This window comes from Myotis nattereri (genome assembly GCF_964212035.1).
Source record: "Myotis nattereri genome assembly, chromosome: Y".
Lineage (NCBI taxonomy): Eukaryota > Metazoa > Chordata > Mammalia > Chiroptera > Vespertilionidae > Myotis > Myotis nattereri.
Window position 1 is genome coordinate 36,194,295 of NC_138094.1, and position 23,233 is coordinate 36,217,527.

The window sequence follows — 23,233 nt, forward strand, 5'->3', positions numbered from 1 at the left end:
TCTACTGAGTGGTAACTTAGAAATTCTTTTAATAACATCATCTTTTTTTTCATATCGTGAAATAGAGCTGGTGCACCTCTTAGAAATGTTTCCTTACTAAATTCTCCGTCACTGAGGGCTTTTTCCATGCTGAGCTATGGAGAGAGCAATATAGTAACTTGCTGATATTAAATTTGTAGAGCATCTTACAAATTTAATGATGGAATTTGATTGACTTTTATAGAGGTGTAGCTGCCTAGAAATGCATTCCTTCCTCTCATCAATACTTTTTTTCAAGAACTGACAATGATTAGTTTCAAAATGTCTCTTTACATTCCACGTTCTGCTTACTACTGTTTCATTAAACAGTATGCACAATGAATTGTTGTTTCTGTTGACAATCCCGTACATCTCGGTGCATATGTCTTGAAAGGGTCGGCTACTGCTACTTCCACTTCCCTTATCATTCAATCTTGCTTTTTTATTTTTTTGATTCTCCATCACAAGGCTGCAAAAATGAATATAAATGACGGCATTTTTTACAAAAGGTTGATAGTTTTCTTACCTGTTAACTTTTTGCAGTGTTGTTGCACTGACTCCTGGTGCAAAACAATTCAAAAATAGTATGTATAACCAACAAATATATGGTGCTGTAATCAATTATCTGACACGCAGAATGTCTCGTCGAGCACTGTTGCACTGTATATCTTTTTCTTTTCTTTTTCTTTTTTTTATTAGTTAAGGTATTACAAATGTGTCCTCTTCCCCCCCATTAACCCCCAACCTCCCCAACCTCCCTGCACACTCGTGCTCCCATCCCCCTGTTGTCCATGTCCATTGGTTTGGCTTATATACATGTATACAAGTCCTTCGGTTGATCTCTTCACCTTACCCCCGCCCTCCCCTACTTTCCTTCTGGGGATTGATAGCCTGATTGCTGTTTCTCAGTCTTTGGATCTGTCCCTTTTCATCAGTCTATGTTGTTCTCTATAATCCACAAATGAGTGAGATCATGTGGTATTTATCTTTCTCTGACTGACTTATTTCACTTAGCATAATGCTCTCCAGTTCCACCCATGCTGTTGCAAAAGGCAAGAGTTCCTTCTTTTTTACCGCAGCATAGTTTTCCATTGTGTATATGTACCACAGTTTTCTAATCCACTCATCTGCTGATGGGCTCTTAGGCTGTTTCCAAATCTTAGCTATGGTGAATTGTGCTGCTATGAACATAGGGGTGCATATATCCTTTCTGATTGGTGTTTCTGGTTTCTTGGGATATATTCCTACTAGTGGGATCACTGGGTCAAATGGGAGTTCCATTTTTAGTGTTTTGAGGTGGCTACATACTGTTCTCCACAGTGGCTGCACCAGTCTGTATTCCCACCAGCAGTGCAGAAGGGTTCCTTTTTCTCCACATCCTCTCCAACACTTGTTTGTTGATTTTTTGATGATAGCCATTCTGACAGGTGTGAGATGATAACGCGTTGTCGTTTTGATTTGTATCTCTCCTATAATTAGTGACTTTGAGCATGTTTTCATATGTCTTTCGGCCTTCTGTATGTCCTCTTTCGAAAAGTGTCTATCTAGGTCCGTTGCCCATTTTTTTATTGGATTGTTTATCTTCCTTTTGTTAAGTTTCATGAGACCCCTGTAAATGTTGGAAATTAAACCCCTGTCGGTGGTATCATTGGCAAATATGTTCTCCCATACAGTGGGTCTTCTTGTTGTTTTGTTGATGGTTTCCGTTGCTGTGAAAAAGCTTTTTATTTTGATGTAGTCCCATTTGTTTATTTCCTCTTTAGTTTCCATTGCCCTAGGAGCATTATCAGAGAGGAAATTCCTTGGGCATATGTTTGCAATTTCGCTGCCTGTGGATTCCTCTAGTATTTTTATGGTTTCCCATCTTACATTGAAGTTTTTATCCATTTTGAGTTTAATTTTGTGTATGGTGTGAGTTGGTGGTCTAGTTTCATCTTTTTGCATGTATCTGTCTAATTTTCCCAACAGCATTTATTGAAGAGACTGTCTTGACTCCATTGTATGCTCTTGCCTCCTTTGTCGAATATTAATTGGGCATAGTGGTTTGTGTCGATTTCTGGGGTCTCTATTCTATTCCATTGACCTATATGTCTGTTCTTGTGCCAGTACCAAGCTGTTTTAAGAACAGAGGCTTTAGCCGAAACCGGTTTGGCTCAGTGGATAGAGCGGCGGCCTGCGGACTGAAGGGTCCCAGGTTCGATTCCGGTCAAGGGCATGTACCTGGGTTGCGGGCACATCCCCAGTGGGAAATGTGCAGGAGGCAGCTGATCGATGTTTCTCTCTCATCGATGTTTCTAACTCTCTATCTCTCTCCCTTCCTCTCTGTAAAAAATCAATAAAATATATTTAAAAAAAAAAAAGAACAGTGGCTTTGTAATGCAGTTTGATATCTGGTATTGAGATCCCACCTACTTTGTTCTCCTTTTTTAAAAAAATATATTTTATTGATTTTTTTACAGAGAGTAAGGGAGAGAGATAGAGAGTTAGAAACATCCATTAGAGAGAAACATCGATCAGCTGCCTCCTGCACATCTCCTACTGGGGATATGCCCGCAACCCAGGTACATGCCCTTGACCGGAATCGAACCTGGGACCTTTCAGTCCGCAGGCCGACGCTCTGTCCACTGAGCCATACCGGTTTTGGCTACTTTGTTCTTCTTTATCGGGATTGCTGCAGCTATTCGGGATCTTTTTTTTTTTTTTTTTATTCCAGATGAATTTTTGGAACGTTCGTTCTAGATTTGTGAAATATGCCATTGGTAATTTAATGGGGATTGCATTGAATATATAGATTTCTTTGGGTAGTATGGACATTTTGATGATGTTGATTCTACCAATCCATGAACACGGTATGTTCTTCCATCTGTTTCTGTCTTCCTCTACCTCTGTTTTCAGTGTCCTGTAGTTTTTTTGCATATAAGTCTTTTACCTCCTTAGTTAAGTTTATTCCTAGGAATTTTAATTTTTTTGGTTCAATGGTAAATGGGATTGCTTTTGTAGTTTCACTCTCAGTAAGTTCACTTTTGGTGTAAAGAAATGCCATGGATTTCTTAGCATTAATTTTGTATCCTGCTACATTGCTGAATTCATTTATTAAGTCTAATAATTTTTTGATGGAGTCTTTTGGGTTCTGTATGTACAGTATCATGTCATCTGCAAATAAGGACAGTTTTACTTCTTCTTTTCCAATCTGGATGCCTCTTATTTCATCTTGTCTGATCGCAATGGCTAGTACTTCCAGTACTGTATTGAACTGGAGTGGTGAGAGGGGGCATCCCTGTCTTGTTCCTGATTTTAAGGGGAATGATTTTAGTTCTTGCCCATTGATTATGATGTTGGCTATTGGTTTGTCATATATGGCTTTTATTATGTTGAGGTATGATCCCTCAATTCCTATCTTGCTGAGAGTTTTTATCAAGAAAGAGTGTTGGATTTAGTCAAATGCTTTTTCCGCATCAATTGATATGATTATACGTTTTTTTTCTCTCAATTTGTTTATGTGATGTATCACATTTATTGATTTGCGGATATTGTACCATCCTTGCATCCCTGGGATAAATCCTACTTAGTCATGGTGTATGATCTTTTTGATGTACTGCTGGATCCGATTTGCTAGGATTTTGTTGAGGATCTTGGCATCTATGTTCATGAGGGATATTGGCCTATAATTCTCTTTCATTGTGTTGTCTTTATCTGGTTTTGGTGTTAGGGTGATGCTGGCTTCATAGAATGAGATGGGAAGTGTTCCTTCCTCTTGGATCTTTTGACATAGTCTGAGGAGGATAGGTTTTAGGTCTTCCTTGAATGCTTGGTAAAACTCCCCTGTGAAGCCGTCTGTCCCCGGGCTTTTGTTTGCTGGAAGCTTTTTGATTACTGCTTCGATTTCCTCCATAGTTATTGGCCTATTGAAATTTTTAGATTCTTCCTGATTAAGTTTTGGAATGTTGTATTTTTCTAGGAATATGTCCATTTCCTCCAGGTTGTCTAGTGTGTTGGAGTAGAGTTCATAGTATTTTCTAACAATCCTTTGTATTTCTATGGGGTCTGTTGTTATTTCTCCTATTTCATTCCTGATTTTGTTTACTTGGGTCCTCTCTCTTTGTTTCTTGGTGAGCCTGGCTAGAGGTGTATCAATCTTGTTTATCCTTTCAAAGAACCAGATCTTGGTTTTGTTGATCTTTTGTATTGTTTTTTTGGTCTCTGTGTTGTTTATCTCCGCTCTGATCTTTGTTATTTCCTTCCTTCTGCTTAGAGTGGGCTTTTTTTGTTGCTCTCTTTCTAACTCTTTGCGTTGTAGAGTTAGGTCATTTATTCTCATTGTTTCTTGTTTCTTGCAGTAGGCTTGTAGAGCTGTGAACTTCCCTCTCAAGAGTGCTTTCACTGTGTCCCATAGGTTTTGGATTGTTGTGTTTTCATTTTTGTTTGTTGCCATGATGTTTTTTATTTCTTCTTTGATCTCTCTGGTAACCCAGTCGTTGCTTAATAGCATGCTATTTAGTCTCCATGTGTTTGATTTTCTTGGATTGTTTTTGTTGTAGTTGATTTCCAGTTTTATGCCTTTGTGGTCTGAGAAGATGCTGGATATTATTTCAATCTTCTTGAATTTGAGGAGACTTTGCCTGTTACCCAATATATGGTCTATCTTTGCAAATGACTAATGAGCACTTGAGAAGAATGTATATTCTGTGGCTTTGGGTGAAATGTTTTGAAGATGTCAATTAATTCCATCTGATCTAGTGAGTCATTTAGGATTGATGTTTCTTTGCTGAGTTTTTGTTTAGAGGATTTGTCCAATGGTGATAATGGGGTGTTAAGGTCCCCTACTATGATTGTATTGCTGTCAATCTCTCCCTTGATCTCCTCCAGAAGTTTTCTTACGTATTTGGGTGTTCCTATATTGGATGCATATGTATTTACCAGAGTTATTTCTTCTTGTTGGACTCCTCCGTTTAATATTATGAAGTGGCCTTCTTTATCTCTTTTTATGTCCTTCACTTTGAGATCTAATTTGTTAGATATAAGTATTGCTACCCCGGCTTTTTTTTCACTTCCATTGGCCTAAAAAACCTTTTTCCATTACTTCACCATCAGTCTGTGGGCGTCTTTTTTTCTGAGGTGGGTTTCCTGTAGACAGCAGATATATGGGTCATGTTTTCTTATCCACTCATTTACCCTATGCATTTTTACTGGGGCATTTAATCCATTTACATTTAAAGTTATTATTTATAGAAACTTGTTAGTCACCATTTTTTATCTTTACCGCTGCATTCCTTCTTTGTTTCCTATTTTTTCTTTTTTCAGCAGACCCTTTAGCATTTCTTGCATTGCTGGTTCGGTTGTAATAAACTCCCGTAGACCGTTTTTGTCTGTGAAGCTCCTGATTTGACCCTCAATTTTGATTGATAGCCTCGCTGGGTACAGTATTCTTGGATTCAGACCCTTCTTTTGCATGACTTTGTATATTTCATTCCATTCCTTTCTTGCCTGATGTGTTTCTGTTGAGAAATCGGTCTCTAGTCTGATGGAGGATCCTTTGTAGGTAACTTTCTGTCTCTCTCTGGCTGCTTTTAATATTCTTGCTTTGTCGGTGTTTGCCAATTTAATTATTATGTGCCTTGGTGTCGGTCTTTTTGGGTTCATTATGTTTGGGACTCTGTGAGCTTCTTGGATTTGTGTGAGTTTTTTCCTTCCCTATCTCAGGGAAATTTTCCCTTATTATTTTTTCAAACAGGTTTTCTATTCCTTGCTCAGTTTTCTCTCCTTCTGGGACCCATGTTATTCGGATGTTGTTTCGTTTAGTGTTGTCCCAGAGTTCTCTTAGGCTCTCCTCATGCTTTTTAATTATTTTTTCTAGAAGCTGTTCTGTTTTGGTATTTTTTCCTACCTTGTCTTCTAGCTCACTGATGTGGTCCTCTGCGTCTTCTAGTCTACTGTTGATGCTTTCTATTGAGTTCTTTATAGCAGTGATGTCATTTTTCATTTCTTCTTGGTTTTTCTTCATTTCCTCTTGGTTCCTACACATATTGGTGAATTTGTCTTCCATTCTTTTCATCCACCTTATGGCCATTTCTCTGAATTCTTTCTTTGACAGGTTGCTTTCCTCCATTGCCTCCATTTCGTTTACTTCCTTTTCTGATGATGCCTGTTTTTCTTTCATATGTGGGTTGGTTCATTTTTCACCATGATCTCTCTTCTCCAGGTGTTTGGTTATGTAGTTCTCTTTCTGATGCGTTGATTTAAAGGCACAAAATACAACACAAAAAGGCACAACATACAAGGCACTGAAAACAAATGTATTTACGATATTAATAACCCCAAATAAAGGTGACCACTGAGTGAAGAGAATTAGGGGATAAAGAAGAAAAAAGAGAAAAAGATTAAAGAGAAAAAGAAAAAAACAAAAAGGAATGCCGAAATGAGATTGGGAAAAGGGAGAGAAGAAAGAAGAAAAAAAAGTGAGAGAATGAATTAGAGGTGGGGAAGAGGCTATTTGTATTGGGAGAAAACTCTAATAGAACCACAAATAATCCCAATGAATTCCAGCAGCAGATCCCTGGAGATTAATGCAAACTACAATCAACCACTAATATCAAGAGAGGCAAGGGAAAACAGAAGCACAAAAATAACCAGAGAAAGAAAAAGCAAAACAGAAAAATAAAAATGTAAAACAAAACAATCTCCCAAACAAGCATAAAAAAAAAAAAAATATACTCAAAATCAAGCAAACACTAGCAAAACGACAGAGAAAAAAAATTGGATAGTGAAGAACGATAAGAGAGAGGTGTATATGGATTTAGAGCAAGGGATTGGAAATTAGGTATATCAGTAGGGTGAAATTTAGACAGTGGGTAAAAAGAATGAATAGGGAAAATCTAAAGCAGGAATAGGGTAAGAGAAACAGGACAACAAAAGGGGAAAAGTGAGGAAGAGTTATGGCTTAAGGGTAAAGGTGAGATAGAGAGAAATGATGCTAAAGGAACGATGAAAATAGAGTGTAGAACACTAATTCCAAAATAAAATAATGAAAAAAAAAATAAAATGACACTTGAAAAAATGGTAAAATGATAGCAATAATACTGGTTAAAAAATGTAATTACAAAGGTAAAATCAGGTGATGAAAAAAAAATAATAATAGGTTCTTTATGAAATGGTGAAAAAAGAATTAAAAAGAAAAAAAGTTAAAAATGTACAGTAGTGAAGGTGCTTCAGATCTTCTACTCTTCTTTTTGTCACGCCTTAGTCCTGCCAGGCATTTAGGAGAGTGTTGAATTTCCCTGCGATACACTGTTCCTCTGTGCTGTAAACCACAGTCCTGATTTTAAGGCAGGTTGTATTTGTTTACCAGACTGCCTTTATTTGTATTTACAGAAGAGACAGTTCGTGGCTCTGCCTCTGGGTGGCAGTGTGTCTGGATTGACCTCCGAGGCTATAAGTCCTCTCTATCCAGTAGTTAGGGTTTATTTTCTCTATGTTACTTGAAACTGGTTTGGGAAAGTCCACTGCCCAGAGCTGGTTCTTTAATCATTACTCCCCGCTCTGTTTCCCAGGCTCCCCAAAATGTCTTTCCCCTACAGGCTCTGTGAATGACCCCACCTGGGGAATCCCATCCACTGGGTTTAATAATCAAACACACGGATCTAAGGGGAACTGTAACAACAAGAGCCTGAGAAGTTGTGTGAATTTGCAAGCCTCCACCTTCCAGGTCTGCGCACAGTCTCCACACACCCACTCGCCCCTGGCACCAAGCACCCGGCAGACTGGGAGAATCCGAGGCTGCTTTTTTGCATCCAGTCTAGCTATGTGCTTATTTTTATCGTTCCCTTCTGCCAGCTGCTCTGTGGGGCCCCTTCGCCACTTGAGGGTCACGCTGGTCCCAAGGGCCACGGACTCTGTGGGGCGCAGATTTCGCCCCTCGCGGTTCTCTCTCCAACCTGAATTGCAAACCGCACCTTTAGGGGAAGTCTAACCTTTCTGTGAGAAGAAGCAGTGCTCGTCTGAGTTCACGCAGTCACGCTGCTTGAGATCCCTTGTTTCCAGGTTAGTAGCTGATCTCTGGTTGTCTGTAACAGCCACTCAAGATGGCACAGTCTCCGCTGCTGAGCCGGCACACAGGGAGATGTTTCAGCCGCAGTTTCCAACCATCCTTTTTTTTCTGGGAGTTCTCTGTCTTTCCCAGCTGCAGACTGTCTCTCAGCTGAATATCCTCTGCCTATTCGGGCTGTATGTTACCCGTTTCAGCTGCTCACCCTTATCTGCTCCAGGACAAGGCACAGGATACGTCCGTTTATACCTCCGCCATTTTTCTCCCCTTATATCTTTTTCTTCTAACCCTCCCACTCCTGTCCCCTAATGAACATGGCGATCAAGTGTGTCCGTTTGCCGAATGCACCCAAACGCACAGGAAGCTTACCCGAGGCACATGTTGACAATAATGAGGCCGTTTCCAGAATTGGGCGTTTTGTCACTCGAGTAAAAATAAAGTGTCTTGAGTAAAGATTAATCTCTTTATAGTGCAATTCTTAACCTTTTTATATTAATGCCAATATTGGAACAGTGTATCTTGGATGTTTTCACAATGTATCTTTGCTACGCAACACTGATGTACATGCTTACATCTGGTTTTAGAATTGTGTAATTGATCATGAGTAACATGAGTAATAATATTACTCGAGTGATGCCCAGCTCTGGCCATTGCGAGAGACAAATATATGAATACGCAATTTTTTGTCTCTGTCGATGCGTGTCACCCAAAATGGTACGCGTGTCATAGGTTCGCCATCACTGGCCTAGAGGACTAGTAGGGACTGCGGTCAAGAATACACCTGGAAGAATCAGCTTTGAAAAGGATACTAAGACTTCTTTTTTCGAGATTACTGGAAGGAAGAGTGGAAGTGAATGTCCGAGTCAGGGGCATGAGACAACCTCACTAAAATTGCAGCAGATGTGAGAATTAAGTGATAAGTGACCTTTGAGGAGAGGACCAGAGGTAAGGAATGGCCAGTGGGTGACGGGGGGTTGCAGAAGGAGCAGAGCAGCTCTCTGAAGCTGACAGGATTCTCGAGCTGTTTTGAGGGTACTGCTGAAGTGGGCAACCTGGAATTGAAGTAGACCAGACCAAGTGCATGTAGGTCAAGAATTTCAAACACTAAAACGAACCAAGTTTATGTGGGCTGCAAAACAAAAGCTTCAATTTTCATAGAAAGGTTTATTTCGATAAAGACATGTTGAATACAAAGGGCTGAAATAAATGAGTAATCGTTAACAAAAAATAATAGAACGTTTTAATAAAAATCAGTATTTTGCATTGAACATTAACTTCCCAGACACTGAATAACTGGACAGATTAATAAGCACAATGCAAATAAACCTACTTTTCTCATTCTCCAAAAGCAAAGTATTTCCTGTTGCACATACCAAACAAGTCAGTACAAGACTAATGATTTGGCCATCGGGTGCTAAAATATTGTCTGCTAGTATTAATGGAGAGAAATGGCACGCCTGCGCATAAGGCACATAAGGGAAATGAATGCAACACAATTATAATCAGTCATTAGCAAATGTAGTTAGTAATTAATAATTATGTAAAACAGGTTATTGTAAAAATCAGGTTACGAAATTTTTATTAAAACGCTACATACTGTTATATTCGCTGAGCCACAAAAATATTCATTGTGGGCCACGTGCGGCCTGTGGGCCATGCGTTTGACATGCTTGTTGTAGGTGATTGTTCTGTTGCAGCTCTTGGGAGGATTTGGAAGGTCAATGAGGGCAGAAAAATGGTCGTAGTTGAGGAGTGTAGCTTTATAGAGCTGAATTTATTTCATTTGAGAAAGGCAGCCTGTTTAGTTGAAGACATTGGGGTTCAGCATGATGGTGAGCGGAACCAGAGCAGAGTGTGGATGACTAATAATCCAGGAGAGAAGGGAGAGCTACGTGGCAGTCTCAGACATCAAGGAGTAAGTCTGGGGATACAGACAGATGGAAGAATAAGGGTGGACCAACAGGACAGAGTTGCAGGTTGGGGTTCTAGGTGAAGTTGGAAACCAAATGCAATGTGCTTCCATCTGAGCAAAGGCAAAGGTCCCTGCAGTAGAAGGGTCTGGGGCTTATAAGTGTCATCCAGTGGCCATTTGATCTTGTCACCCAGAAAATGACTGGACAGGACATGAAGAGGTTGAGGAATGGTGGGGAGTGCATGCCAGCAAAAGAGATTGGATTGTTTCTTTTGGAAAAACAGTTCCTTTCCCAAGGGTTGTCAGACCTAACTAGGTTGGGGTCATGGTTTCCTCAGCCAGGACTACTGATACCAGGAGATGGTTGAAGTTAAAAGGCTTCCTCCCAGTGTCAACCTTTCTTGGAGCTTCTCAGTAAAACCCAGTTATTAATGGTGACCACACCCCCTCTCCAATTTTTTCTGGCATTTCTGGGAATTGGGTTAATTTTAGCTATAAAAATAAATGGAAGCACTGGTCTTTGAGATGATGGGTTGTGTTCAGACTAACACTTTGAACCTTAAAATGAGTGACTGACTAGATCAGATCAACCAGTTGACAGCCTGTCTCCATTCAGTCAGATTCTCTGAAGGCACTGGAGAAGCTTGGCATCCTCATAAAAGGCACCATACTTTTACTCTGCCACCCGACTGTTCACCCCCTTCTCTCCCTGATAAAACTGTCCTGTCCTTCAAACTTTAGCTTCAATGATGCTTCCTGGTGACGCCTTCCCTGAATCCCATTGATAGACTCATTTAGGCATCATTCCTGCCGTGGAGACTGGACTCTGGTTGTGAAATTATCACATTGTAGTATTATTTCTCTCTCCCTCAGTAAATTGTGAATTTTTTAAAAGATGGGGACTGTAGCTGTTCATCTTTTCATATCCAGCTCACTGTGCTTTTTGACATGATATTCAGTAAATCCTTGCTCAGTGAACACACAAATGTAAGTGTGATCTATTTTTCACAGTTTCATTCCAGCTTGTTCATTCTGAGTCAGAACCGCCCATGAATTGAAACTTTCAGACGACTATTGAACCATGGGGATTCTACTTTGTTAAGTTCCCCCATTTTGTTTTTTGTGTTTTTTTTTCTGGAGAACTTACAAAAATGTTAAGGAAGTGTCAGGATATTCTGCACAAGGGATATTAGGGTAATATAGCGTAACAGTCATTGGGCTAGGGAAGCCATGGGCAAACTACGGCCCGCGGGCCGGATCCGGCCCGTTTGAAATGAATAAAACTAAAAGAAAAAAAGACCGTACGCTTTTATGTAATAATGTTTACTTTGAATTTATATTAGTTCACACACACACTCCATCCATGCTTTTGTTCCGGCCCTCCGGACCAGTTTAAGAACCCATTGTGGCCCTCGCGTCCAAAAGTTTGCCCACCCCTGGACTAGGAGGTAAGTTCTTGTGTAACTAGAATAGGCAAAATGCATACCTTGAGATGGAATGTTTTAAAAGTGAAATTGTTCCTCTAAATGTCTGTACTTTGTTCTCTGGAATGTAGGAAGCAGTCCATTAGTTCAAACCTGTCTTATTTTCCTCAGCTTGCTTGCTACAATTAATGCTTTCCTCTACAGATGGAAACAAAAGAACTTTATGCTCAAATACAGCTTCTACTGAAAGATACCGATTTCCTAAGAGGCAGAGAAGCAGAACTGAAGCAAAGAATTGAAGCTTTTGATTTGTAAGTAATGTTTTCATTTTGACTATTCAGAGACTGTGAGTTTAAAACAAATACTACTAATTATTCTAATGCTAATTGCCAAGTAGAGTTCTTGCTTGTAAAGGTACATTCGGCTAGTTTTAAAAGGCATAAGTTGAGAGAAACAAAGACTAGGATTTTGCTTTTGAAATATTAGTTATTGGGATGAAAAGCAGTGAGACACCATCATCAGGCTACAGTAAAACCAGACCAGTACTTTGAAGAAGCTAACAACTGTTAACAAATTATGTTCAGTCACACACTTATGTTTAGTCATTGAGATCTAACGGTTCCATGTGCATGTAGTAACTCAATGCAGTGGCTCTGACTTGATTTGTACTGGGTGATGGATGTGTGTGTACTAAGTGCTCACCACTATTTCATTCTTCACATTGTACCTGCCATTAATGGCAAGCTCACCAGTCTAGTTTATGAAACAGGTTTCATTTCCATTAGGTTCTACTGTTAGTTGACTCTTACTTCCTTAGTGGATTTGCCCTGGTCTTCATTTATGTGGTTAGATCATTTATATAGGCTTTAATTCATTTTATTTTTCATCTCTGCTACATTACTCTGTTCTAAGCAGTACTGAAGTGGTAAATTGATCATGACAGAAAAGGAAAGTGACAAATAAGCCATCGATTTTCAACTGGTGTGCTGCAAGAATATATAAAACATGACATACCTGACTGTAGTCAAGGGCATTAACCTCTTTTTCCTTAGATTTTCAAATAAAAAAAAAAAAGACAACAGTCAACACAAAATAGCGGTTCATTGTGAACGATTCAAAAATATACCTGTTGTGTTTTTTATAAATGGGCAAATATATTTTTGGCATGCTGCAGAATTTTAGTAGTTTATGTGTGTCAGAGATAAATAAGGTTGAAAATCGCTGATATCTTACATAATAACAGCCTAATATGCAAATTATTCCCTCTACTGGAGTTCCACTGTGAGTTTGACCACTGGATCAGTCGATCAGTCACTATGACATGCACTGACCACCAGGGGGCAGACGCTCGGACCAGTAGGTTAGCTTGCTGTGGGCACTGGTGGGCTGGACTGGAAAGTGAGATGTGAGGTGAGAGCTGTCAGGAAGTTCCTGGGGTTTGTCTTGAGCCCTGGGCAGAGGCAGGTGGGGGCGGGAGCCAGCAGGGACCAGGTGGCTGGGGAGGCTTCTATGCTGAGAGCCTGGACTATGCAGCCCTCCGCAGCCTGTGGCCTTCTCAGTGCTCAATTTATAATCTTCAGAGCTGCTTATATTTATTTAAGTTTCACTAACTACTCCAGGAGAGTGGGTAACACCATTATAGGGGGCAGGCCAGGCATAGCTGCCCAAAGCCAACGTGCAGCCTCAGGCTCCTGGAACGCAGCTGAGAGGGGGGTGGGGCTGAGTCAAAGAAACTGAGTCCAAAACTTGAGGCGGAGGCAGCAAGAGGTGGAGGATGATAGCTGTGCAGGGGCATAGAAAAGCTGCTGTGTGGGGACAGCCCAGGAACCCAGTGCCTCTCCCACGGGACAAGGTCTACATCCCTCCCTCCTCCTCCCGGTGACCTGTCACCCCAGCTCTTCTCCAAAGGTTGGACTTGGCCCACAGAGCTCTCCACCACTGCACACCCTGTACTGCCTTGTCTGCCCCACCCCACTCTGCACAGCCCGCTCCATTCCCACACAGCCTTTGGAGAGCTCTGCCCCCAGAGGAGAAAGTTCGAGGCTGCGGACAGGAGGTCACATGAGGAGGGGGCAGAGCAGGGCCCACCAAGTTAGATGGAGGGGAAGGAGGGAGAAACCACACAGGACTGGGGGCAAAGACAGTCGGGAAAGGAGGTCCATGTGGAAGCTTTGCCCTTGGTTGAAGTAGAAATCCTGACCCCATTTTACAGACCGCAGCAGAGTGTGTGTGTGGGGAGGGTCAAAGACAAAAGAGGGTTTGAGGGGACTGGATGGAGAGCAGCAACATTTGATTAATGGCCTACTTCCTATTTTTATTGATTTCAGAGAGGAAGGCAGAGTGAGAGAGAGAGAGAGAAACATCAATGATGAGAGAGAATCCATCGCCTCCTGCATGTGCTCCATACTGGGGATTAAGCCCGCAATCCAGGAATGTGTCTTTGACCGGAACCAAACCTAGGACCCTTTAGTTCGCAGGCTGCGGCTGTACCTACTCTACCAAACCATCTGGGGCGACCCATGGCCTGTTTAAAAACCACTGCAGTAGGCTGAGCAGGGGTCTTACCATGATGGTGTTACCTGATAATGAGGGTGTCTGTCTTTATGTTGGAGTAATTGGAACTGCAACGAAGTAAAGACACAGCAATGGAGCCTACAAAGGGTTTCCACGCACACAATGCAATTTACTTCATGTGGCAGCTGAATTTGGTGAGCAGAGCCTTAGAAGAACATGCGGTCTCCAAGACCAGGGGCAGGGGAAAGTTCATGCTGAACATTCTGTGCTGTGAGTTACAACCTATATATATAAAGGCATGATATGCTAAGTGTCTGACCGAGTGGTCAACTGACTGGTCGCTACGACTTGCACTGACCACCCGGGGGCAGATGTTCCAACCAGTAAGTTGCTTGCTGCTGGGGTGGGGCCCATCAGGACCAGGCAAGACAGGACCAGACTTGCCCTGGAGCCCTCCTGTGATCCCACCCCAGCCCCAATTGGGACTGGGTGAGAAGATCAGGACTGTGTGAGACCACCGTGATCAGCCAGGTGGAGGGACCCCTGCCATTCATGAATTTGTGCACCAGGCATCTAGTAAGCTAATAAGTATTGTTTACTGCTCCTTTGCTTTACATGTTAGTCAGCAGAGGGTGCTAACACATAGAGCTTTTATCCTTTGCTTGGAATGGTCAGCATTCCCTAGCACTTACCTGGCTCGATCCAAGGGAAGACCATTCCATTCTTCAGTATTTGGAAGTTCTGATTGACCTATCTATCTTTTTCTATTGTTCAGCACTCTTCAGTATTCAATCACTAGATTATTAAATATCAGAAACAAATCTTTTGTCTTTCATACCTATGGGCTGATCAGTTAAACCTCACAGAAATAATCTTACTGAAGAAATAAGTACTAAAGCAAAAGTACACTAACTTAAGTTTGGTATGTAGCTTTTCTCTGAATTTATTATGGCCATTTATTACCTGCAATCATTTTTTAAGTGTTCATCATCTTCTATGAAAAGCACTTTGGTCTTGAAACTTGCACACTCCCTGCAGCCTGGTGCACCATGCTGCTCCATCTGCTACTTCAGATCCCACATAACTTGGTCAGTTCATAAAATAGATGGAGAACTCCAGCTCTTTCCAGTTACTTCCCAGCAGTGACAGTCACATAACAGTTTTAGCTTGTGGAGCTAAAATTATGTTATTTTTTTCTCCTGAAGTCTTTACTTCAGCAATTACAGTTTTATTTTTTTTTGCTTTTTATATTTTTGCTAATATCAGAGGCTACAGAAGAAAATCATAAAAGTGTGGCTGATGCACTTAGGAGACAGGATCCTGAATATAAAGAGCATGGAGGAGACCTGTGACCAAAAGCTCAAGAATGAAATTCTAAAGAAATTGTTTGGTGTTCTTAAACAAGTAATAGATTTGGAATAAGTTGATGGAAACACAGCAATACTAGTGAAGTAGATAAGACTTAACATTTTATGGTGATAGTGTTTAAAAAAATACGTGTTTTTTATTGACAGTCAAGCCTTTCCCATGAATATTTAAGATAATTTTACAGAGTTACAGTATAGGGAATAGCATCCTCTGCTCTTTCTTACTCATAGCTTTTCTAACATGTATTGAGGGTCTGTGATTTGCTTTCATTTTATGGCACATTGTGAGTTGCTCAGCTCACATTGTAGATAAACTATAAAAGTGGTTGATCTAAGGCAGTTGTTCTCAACCTTCTGACCTTTTAAATACGGGTTCTCATGTTGTGACCCAACCATAAAATTATGTTCGTTGCTACTGCATAACTGTAATGTTGCTACTGTTATGAATCGTAATGTAAATAGCTGTTATGCAGGATGGTCTTAGGCGACCCCTGTGAAAGGGTCGTTCAACCACCAAAGGGGTCGCGACCCACAGGTTGATCAACTTTTTAAAAATTCACTTTTTTTAAAAAAAAATAATAATTTTAGGGAGGAAAGGAGAGAGACAGATAAAAATCAGCATGAGAGAGAAATATTGATCTGTTGCCTCCTGTATGTGCCCTGATCAGGAATTGATCCCATGACCTTCCAATGCACTGGACAGTGCTTCAACCATCTGAATCAGGCTGACCAGGGCTGGAATTATAATCCCTTTTAGTTCTCTTTTCCTCTCCCGCCTCATACTTGCCACTACTCTGGAGGTATCTATCAATTTATAAATTATTCTGCCTAGTGGTTTTAGTGCTTATCAGGTAACATGTGCCCTGTATTCCTTCAAGATTCTGCAAAGCCAGAATCAAAAGAAATAAATGGAAATTAACAATGGAGCAAAAAAATTATACAGGAAAAGGAAAATATGATAACTATGGTTACTATGACTTCCCTATAATCTGAGTTTTAATGTGTTGCAGTGATTAACTACTCAGTGCAGACATCAAGCCCATATGGTAACTTTTCTCTACAGTGCTCAGTGTAGTGTCTAGCACACAGGTGTTCATATAATATTCATTGAGTAAATGAATTTATGGTGAAGAGATGACTCAACTAACTTTTGGTATGTCTTAATAAGTGGTCTCTTTTTACTGCCTTGCCCGTAATTTGTCATGAGATTACATTACATAGTACTTACATTACATAGTACTGAGCTTATTCTTTAAAAGAATTCTAATTAAAATATAGTACCTTTCCATGTATAGATTTTGAAATGATGACATACATATAGTATGTCAGCTTCTCGAGTGTAATAGCAAGTGCTGACATGTCTGTAGTTGTTAAACCCTTAGGAATAAATGAATGAGTAAATGTGTATGTTAATTTTCCCACTGCTTCGCAGATCATGTACTGTTTGATGTTGTCTGGTTTGGGTATCCTCTATGACTTGAGCAAGGGTGGGAATTCACAGGATACTCACCATCTCTCTCAACTGAAACGTCTGCTAGTGGCAGTTGGTGGAGATAAGTAAAACTTGAAAGTGTGCTTTTGGTATTGCTAACCCAGATATGAGGGTGGTCGAAGTTGGCCCCGAACCCTATGCCCAGCCCTTGAGGGCAAAAGTTCTTTGGGGTGGGGATGGGGTGCAAGGCAAGGCAGGTGGATGTGACTGACTTCTTGTTCTTGGGATTTAGAGTCAGTTGTACCAGTGTAAATTGAACTTAATTTACTTTTGTGTGCCAATCCAGACCACCATGGAATAATTGTTCTCAATAACCTCACAATAACGAGTTTTGGGGACCAAATTAAAGGATTGTAGCAGGTTTTATATTCAGAATTTGCATCTCTGGGCTTTGGTACTGATAGTCCTTGAAGTTATGCATGGCCATGTTCATGCCCTTAGGTGCCCGGGTGCCACAGAAACCCATACATTGATAGGAATCTGTTCAGGAAAGTGACAAGAAAATCATTTTGGTCATTCTAATTCTCAGGTATCAACTTGAGCTAAAGGATGACTACATCGATAGATCTAACAGACTGGGTGAAGAGGACAGGAAGAATAAAGGTGATTCTTGTGGAGAAGAAAGCTGCATTTGTAAATTTCTGGTATAGGTTATTAGCTTCCTAAATTGGGCCTGTTCTAAATTTATATGTGTGTGTGTAGCTTACATTTTACTCTTACTACAAAATTAATCATTATTTTGTTCTTTTAATTTTACGTATCAAAAATGACCTTAACCTGAGAGAGGTAGGGTATTCAGGAGGTTTTTCTTCCCCCATCTACTTTCCTCCCTCCCCTTTGACCACCACTTGCTTGTTATCTATATTTATGGGCCTGTCTGTTTTGTTTTATTTTTATTTCTTAAGATTCCACATGTAAGTTAAATCATAAGGTATTTGTTTTTCTCTGTAACTTATTTCATCATAATATCCTTTAGATTCATCCATGTTGTCACAGGTGGCAAGATTTTATTCATTTCAGTGGCTGAGTAATATATCACATCTTCTGTATCCACACATTCATTTATTGATGGTAGTCTAGGTTGCTTCCAAATCTTGTCTGTTACTAGTAATGGTGCAGTGAACATGTGGGTGCACATGTATGTATTTTCAAATTGGCATGTTGTTGTTTTTTACATATACTGAGAAGTAGAATTATTAGAACATATGGCCGCACTTATTTTTATTATTTTTTGGGGGGTGGGGGTGGGGAGAGTGACTTCACACTGTTTTTCCATAGTGGCTGCACCAATCTGCATTCCCACCAACAGTGTATGAGGGTTCTCTTTTTTCCACATCTTGGCCAGCACTTGTTATTTATCCATTTATTGATGATAGCTGTTCTAACAGGTGGGAGGTGATATCTCATTGTGGTTTTAAGCATGAGAGACTTCATTTTTTACTTATGGAAAATTTTAACTTCTCCATTCCCTGTGACCTGTTTCCTTATTTCTTTTACTTGTAACATATGTTTATGCCTCATGATATTTTTACCTGACATATAACTTCCTAAACTGTTTTATAACTAACCCAGGAGTAGGAAAGTTGAATAATTTTTCAATCTCTTGATATTTTATGTCTCAGTATATTTGTAGAAACTTGTCTATGAAAAGAAGTGAACTTAAGTAGAAATTTCAAAGGAACCAGAGCTGGGTACTTGATAAAGACCCATAAGGTCACCCAGTGTGTGGCTGCTCCTCTGTGACTATCTTGTGAAAACTAGACTAATACTTCTTAGGAATTAGTACCATCATGTAGTCAGCTAATTTTTTTTAATGATATATCTGCAAAGACTCATATTGAATGAAGTGAAAATGATGAAATAGACACTAAAATCATAAGACAAATCTTTGTATTTAAGGAAATTCAGATCTTTGGGTATGAGGGCTCTGAGCAGCTGGTGCAACTGGTTGGTATGTGTAGTGGAAGAAAGTTCACAATATATGTGACCATTAAGACTTCCCATCACCTGTTGGGTAATAGGACTTATTTCTTACTTTCCCTACTGATTTTTGACTATGACACCTGCTATTTTAGATGATGAAATAATCGTCATTAGGTCTGACATTGTACATAAATTCTTAAATGAGTTTTTATTCACTAGAAAAACATCTTAAATTGGTTGGCTTTCTCTTTCAGAAAAACCTATTCTTTTGCAAGAGCAGTCCATGGCTACCAATTCAAAACAGGAAGAAGAATGCAATCATTCTGCAACTCGTGTGAAAGAACTTGAGGTAATTGCTAAGCCTATTGTTTTTTGAAGTCGATAAAACTTCAAGGCAGTAGATGAAATTTTAGCTTCAGCCATACATTATTTAGCTTGATGTGTTTAGACTGTTTATTTTATGACTAAGAAGGCCCAACTTAAGTTAATTTAGTAGTTCTTCCTTTTAGTCCTTCCTGCTTGTTGCCTCGAACAAGTTCCTTAAACATTGGGGTGGTTGAGGTTCCGTGGTGAGCTGACCTATGTGCCTAGCCCATAGCAGGTGGCCAGTGCTTTTAGTTTCTGCCTTAGCCTCTCCTTCCTTCCCATCAGCAGAAGGTGAACATTCCTGTCATTACATTGGGATCTTACAGGATAAAACAGAATGAGATGTGTTTTTACATGCCATTTATTTTCTTGCTGTTCATCACGTGTGCTCTCTGAAGGACAGAGCTGGAACTTGATGTACCTGGATATATCCTGCACATAAAATGTATTTTTGCAGCTGTAATGATCTATTTATTTGAGAACATTGTAGACTTTTGTATGTAAACATGAAATGTATAAAAAAAGGAAAGCACCACAGCATGTTTGTGATAGCTCAGCTTTTCATTTTTATAAACATTGCTGCAGTCTGTGATTGCTATTGGGACCTTAGTTGTATCTGGAAAATGGGCAACAAACTTAATCTGAAGCACTTGCTTTGTAGGCCAGGGTTCTGCATAAGTATAAGGTTGGATGAACTTCCCCCGCCCCTTCTAGGGCAAAGATGAGCTTCCATGTTGGAATCAGGTTCTTCTTACTGCAGAGAATGAGTCCTCTGTCCAGTGACCTTACTTACTATGACACCCAGTTTATAGCAGCCTGCCAGTTTTTGCATAAGAAGTACTGCAGTAACTGTTCAAATGCAAGTTTTTTTTCAATTCCAGCTTGAACTCGAATCTCTCAAGGCCCAGTTCTTGGCAATAACCAAGCAAAACCACCTGCTGAATGAAGAGATGAAAGAGATGAGTGGCTATTCGCTTCTAAAAGAAGAGAAATTAGAGCTTCAGGCTCAAAATAAATTACTTAAACAACAACTGGAAGAGAGCAGAAATGAAAACTTGCATCTTTTTAACCGTATGTCTTTTTCCTGATTTGCATGTCTTTGTAATTCATATTAGCTTAATATTATGACACTATGCTTTGTATCTGTAAGGAAGGCTTCAATCAGGAAAATTTTTGTAAAATTAAGATTCTCAATTTGAAGTTACTTCCTTTTTTGCTTGCTATTACTATAGTATATTATTAGTGTCACTAAGAAGTATCTTTAAACTACAAATCTGCCTTCTGGGTTGTACAAATCTCCCCTCACTTTCTGCTGCTCAGATTTGGCCATTGAGAAGGAGGAATGAGAGTGAGGTTGAGGTTATTATTCCCTCTCCACCATTGCATCCTCACCCCCACTGTATATATTGGCTGTGGGCTGGCCCTGTGCCTCTCAGCAAGGCAAGATCCAGTGCTTACAGGATGACCTCTCACCATTGCTCTGTGCCTGTGCCAGATCTTTCTCTCCCAATTCTGGGAATTCTTCCCTCCCTGATGGTTTAGGCCAAGTGTGGAGACTGTCCTGCCCACAGGCTATAGAAGACCCATAAAATCTTTTGATCTGGCCCTGCCAAGGCATTAGGGGTGAGTTAATTAAATGTTTGACCAAATATAGGAGGCTAATTAAGTTGATAATTTTGTATGACCTGCAAATGATGTTATAAATATCCATGTCAAAACCGGTTTGGCTCAGTGGATGGAGCGTCGGCCTGCAGACTGAAGGGTCCCAGGTTCGATTCCGGTCAAGGGCATGTGCCTGGGTTGCGGGCACATCCCCAATGGGGGATGTGCAGGAGGCAGCTGATCTATGTTTCTCTCTCATCGATGTTTCTGGCTCTCTATCTCTCTCCCTTCCCCTCTGTAAAAAATCAATAAAATATATTTAAAAATAAATAACTAACTAAAAATAAATATCCCAATGGCCCTTGGCAGAAGAAAGTTTCCCCACTCCTACTTTGGGCCCACGGAGTTAACAGCATGGCCCCATTACTAGCCCAGAGAACTATACCACCCTTAGTGGCTAACCTACATGAATCACCCTTTAGTGGTTCTTCAGTGACTGAAATGGTGGAACTCCATCTGATGTCTGCTTGAACCCTGAGTGTTGCTGACTGGTGCACAGATCAGATTAGACCTAGGGGTACTTAACAGGTTTTGATGGAGAACTCCTTTTATGCCTCCTGTGTGTGATAGAGGAAAGAGGTGGGCTTTCAGGTTAGTTAAAGGATTTGAAAGAATTTCTTTCATTTGCATTAGAAAAGAGTAGTGAACTTTGCCTCTGCATGCATTCAACTCTTCTGAAATTTGTGCTCTTAGTCCATTCCATAGAATTAATATGGTATTAACTACATGTGTACAAAGAAAAGAAAGAACAATTTAAAATATCTTTAGCTGCTTTTGCTAAGTGAGATGGGAAAACTTACTGTTGATAATCACTAGGCTTTTTTACCTTCTTCGTTATAGCTCAACCACCTCCTGAACTGGTAAATTTGCAGAAACAGTTGAAGGAAGCAGGAGCTGCTTTCGTGTTAGGGCATAAGAAGTTTGAAACTCACAAGGAGGCTCTGCAGAGACAGCTGCAAAGTGAAGTGAGTACTGATCTTTATTTGGTCGGGTGTTAGTCTGATCCACTGTGTACACATGTAAGCTTGGTGTGTGTCACACCAGTGTAAATCAGATTGGTTTTAACATCAAAAATTATCCCCCCACTATTCTAAGGTAACCTTCTCACCTGAGAAATTCTTGGGTGATGATATAACTATATTTATAACAGTAATAAAATCCCAAGGAAAGCGCACTCATAAACAGAAATTGTCCCAGTCTCGGTTGTGCCCTCTAGTAATGTCTCTTGATTCTTGCCCTGTGACTTAGAATTGTTGACACTCTGGTGTCTGCCTCATACCTTATAGAACTGTTCTTAGAGATGAGTGCAAATGGAGGTGGCAAACTTGTTTGTGTGCTCTATTGTTTTCTAGGGACCTGTGGACCACAGGCATGAAGCTGCTCAGAATGGGCAAAATGGAAAAGAGAATAAGCCCTATAAAAGACTTGTTCCTTTTGAAGTGAACTGGGATTTCTTTTACATTGATTTCTTCCCTTCTTTAAATCTTTTCAGACTGAGCATTCTGCAAAGCTGAAGGCCCGGATATTAAATTATGATGCTTCTGTAAGGAGGTTAACTATGCAGGTGGCTGATTTAAAATTGCAACTGAAGCAGATTGAGACAGGTTAGAGAGATTTTTAACTTACAAATGTGTATGTGTAAAACTTCCAGTATATATGGAAATGTAATGATCACTACTGAAGTTTCAGTAATTCTCATAGTAGGGGAAAAGCCATAGAAATATGTCATCTTAGAAGTAAAAACTCTGTCCATTTCAGGAATACCAACCAGTCAGTCATCAGCTAACGTGACTTGCTTTTATAGGTTCCTTTGGCTTGGAAGAGCCTTGTACCCCAAATAAGAAAGGTGTAATGGCACAGAGGTTCCCAAATTCATGGACCTTGGTTTTTCTTTTATATTTGTTACCTTGATAATAAGATCAATCTGACCCTTCAGGGTTTTTACGTGTTCCTTGAGAAATGAGTAAAATATGTGAGAAGCAGGGTGACTTATGTCACTCTAGAGGCCTGGTGCATGAATTTGTGCATGGGTGGGGTCCCTCAGTGTGGCCTGTGGGGATTGTGCTGAAACTGGCAGTCCAGCGCCACCTGCTGCTACTGCCTACCACTCTGGCTCATCCTGATCCTGCTGCACCTGCCACAGGCTCACGCCCAGTCAGTCCTGATCAGGAGAAGCTCGTCTGCTGCAGTGGCGCAGTGGCGCTTGCCTGCATCTGGCGCCTGTCCCAAAGGGTATGGGATGGAGGGGCGGTAGGGGGAGAACGCAATCTGCCCTTTGGGCAGGTGGTGGGATGCCCTTGCCTGCCCAGGATCCAGATCTGTCCCTGACGTTCCCAGGGATTGTCAAGATTTCTTCCTTGCAGAGTGTCTAGGGAGGGGAAGCAGCTGCGGTGCCTGAGGCCAACTTTCAGGAGGCTAGTGGCCCTGTGCTAGTGGTACTGGTCTGTTGGTGCCTGGCCTGTTCTCTAGAGATTGGACCTGCAGGACTACTGAGGGAGTGAGTGGCTACTGCTG

The 23,233-nt window shown here is 40.6% G+C and overlaps 1 protein-coding gene across 1 annotated transcript in view; it reads left to right on the top strand.

Annotated features, from left to right (window-relative positions):
* LOC308512437 (centriole and centriolar satellite protein OFD1-like) overlaps nucleotides 1-23,233 on the top strand; it is a gene marked incomplete at both ends in the record, with an annotated part of 61,116 nt that overhangs the window by 13,653 nt on the left and 24,230 nt on the right. Inside the window, 6 exon segments of the mRNA XM_081082189.1 lie at nucleotides 11,600-11,698; nucleotides 15,199-15,228; nucleotides 15,230-15,294; nucleotides 17,298-17,371; nucleotides 18,946-19,040; nucleotides 19,939-20,121. Coding sequence (XP_080938315.1) covers nucleotides 11,600-11,698; nucleotides 15,199-15,228; nucleotides 15,230-15,294; nucleotides 17,298-17,371; nucleotides 18,946-19,040; nucleotides 19,939-20,121 — 546 coding nt within the window.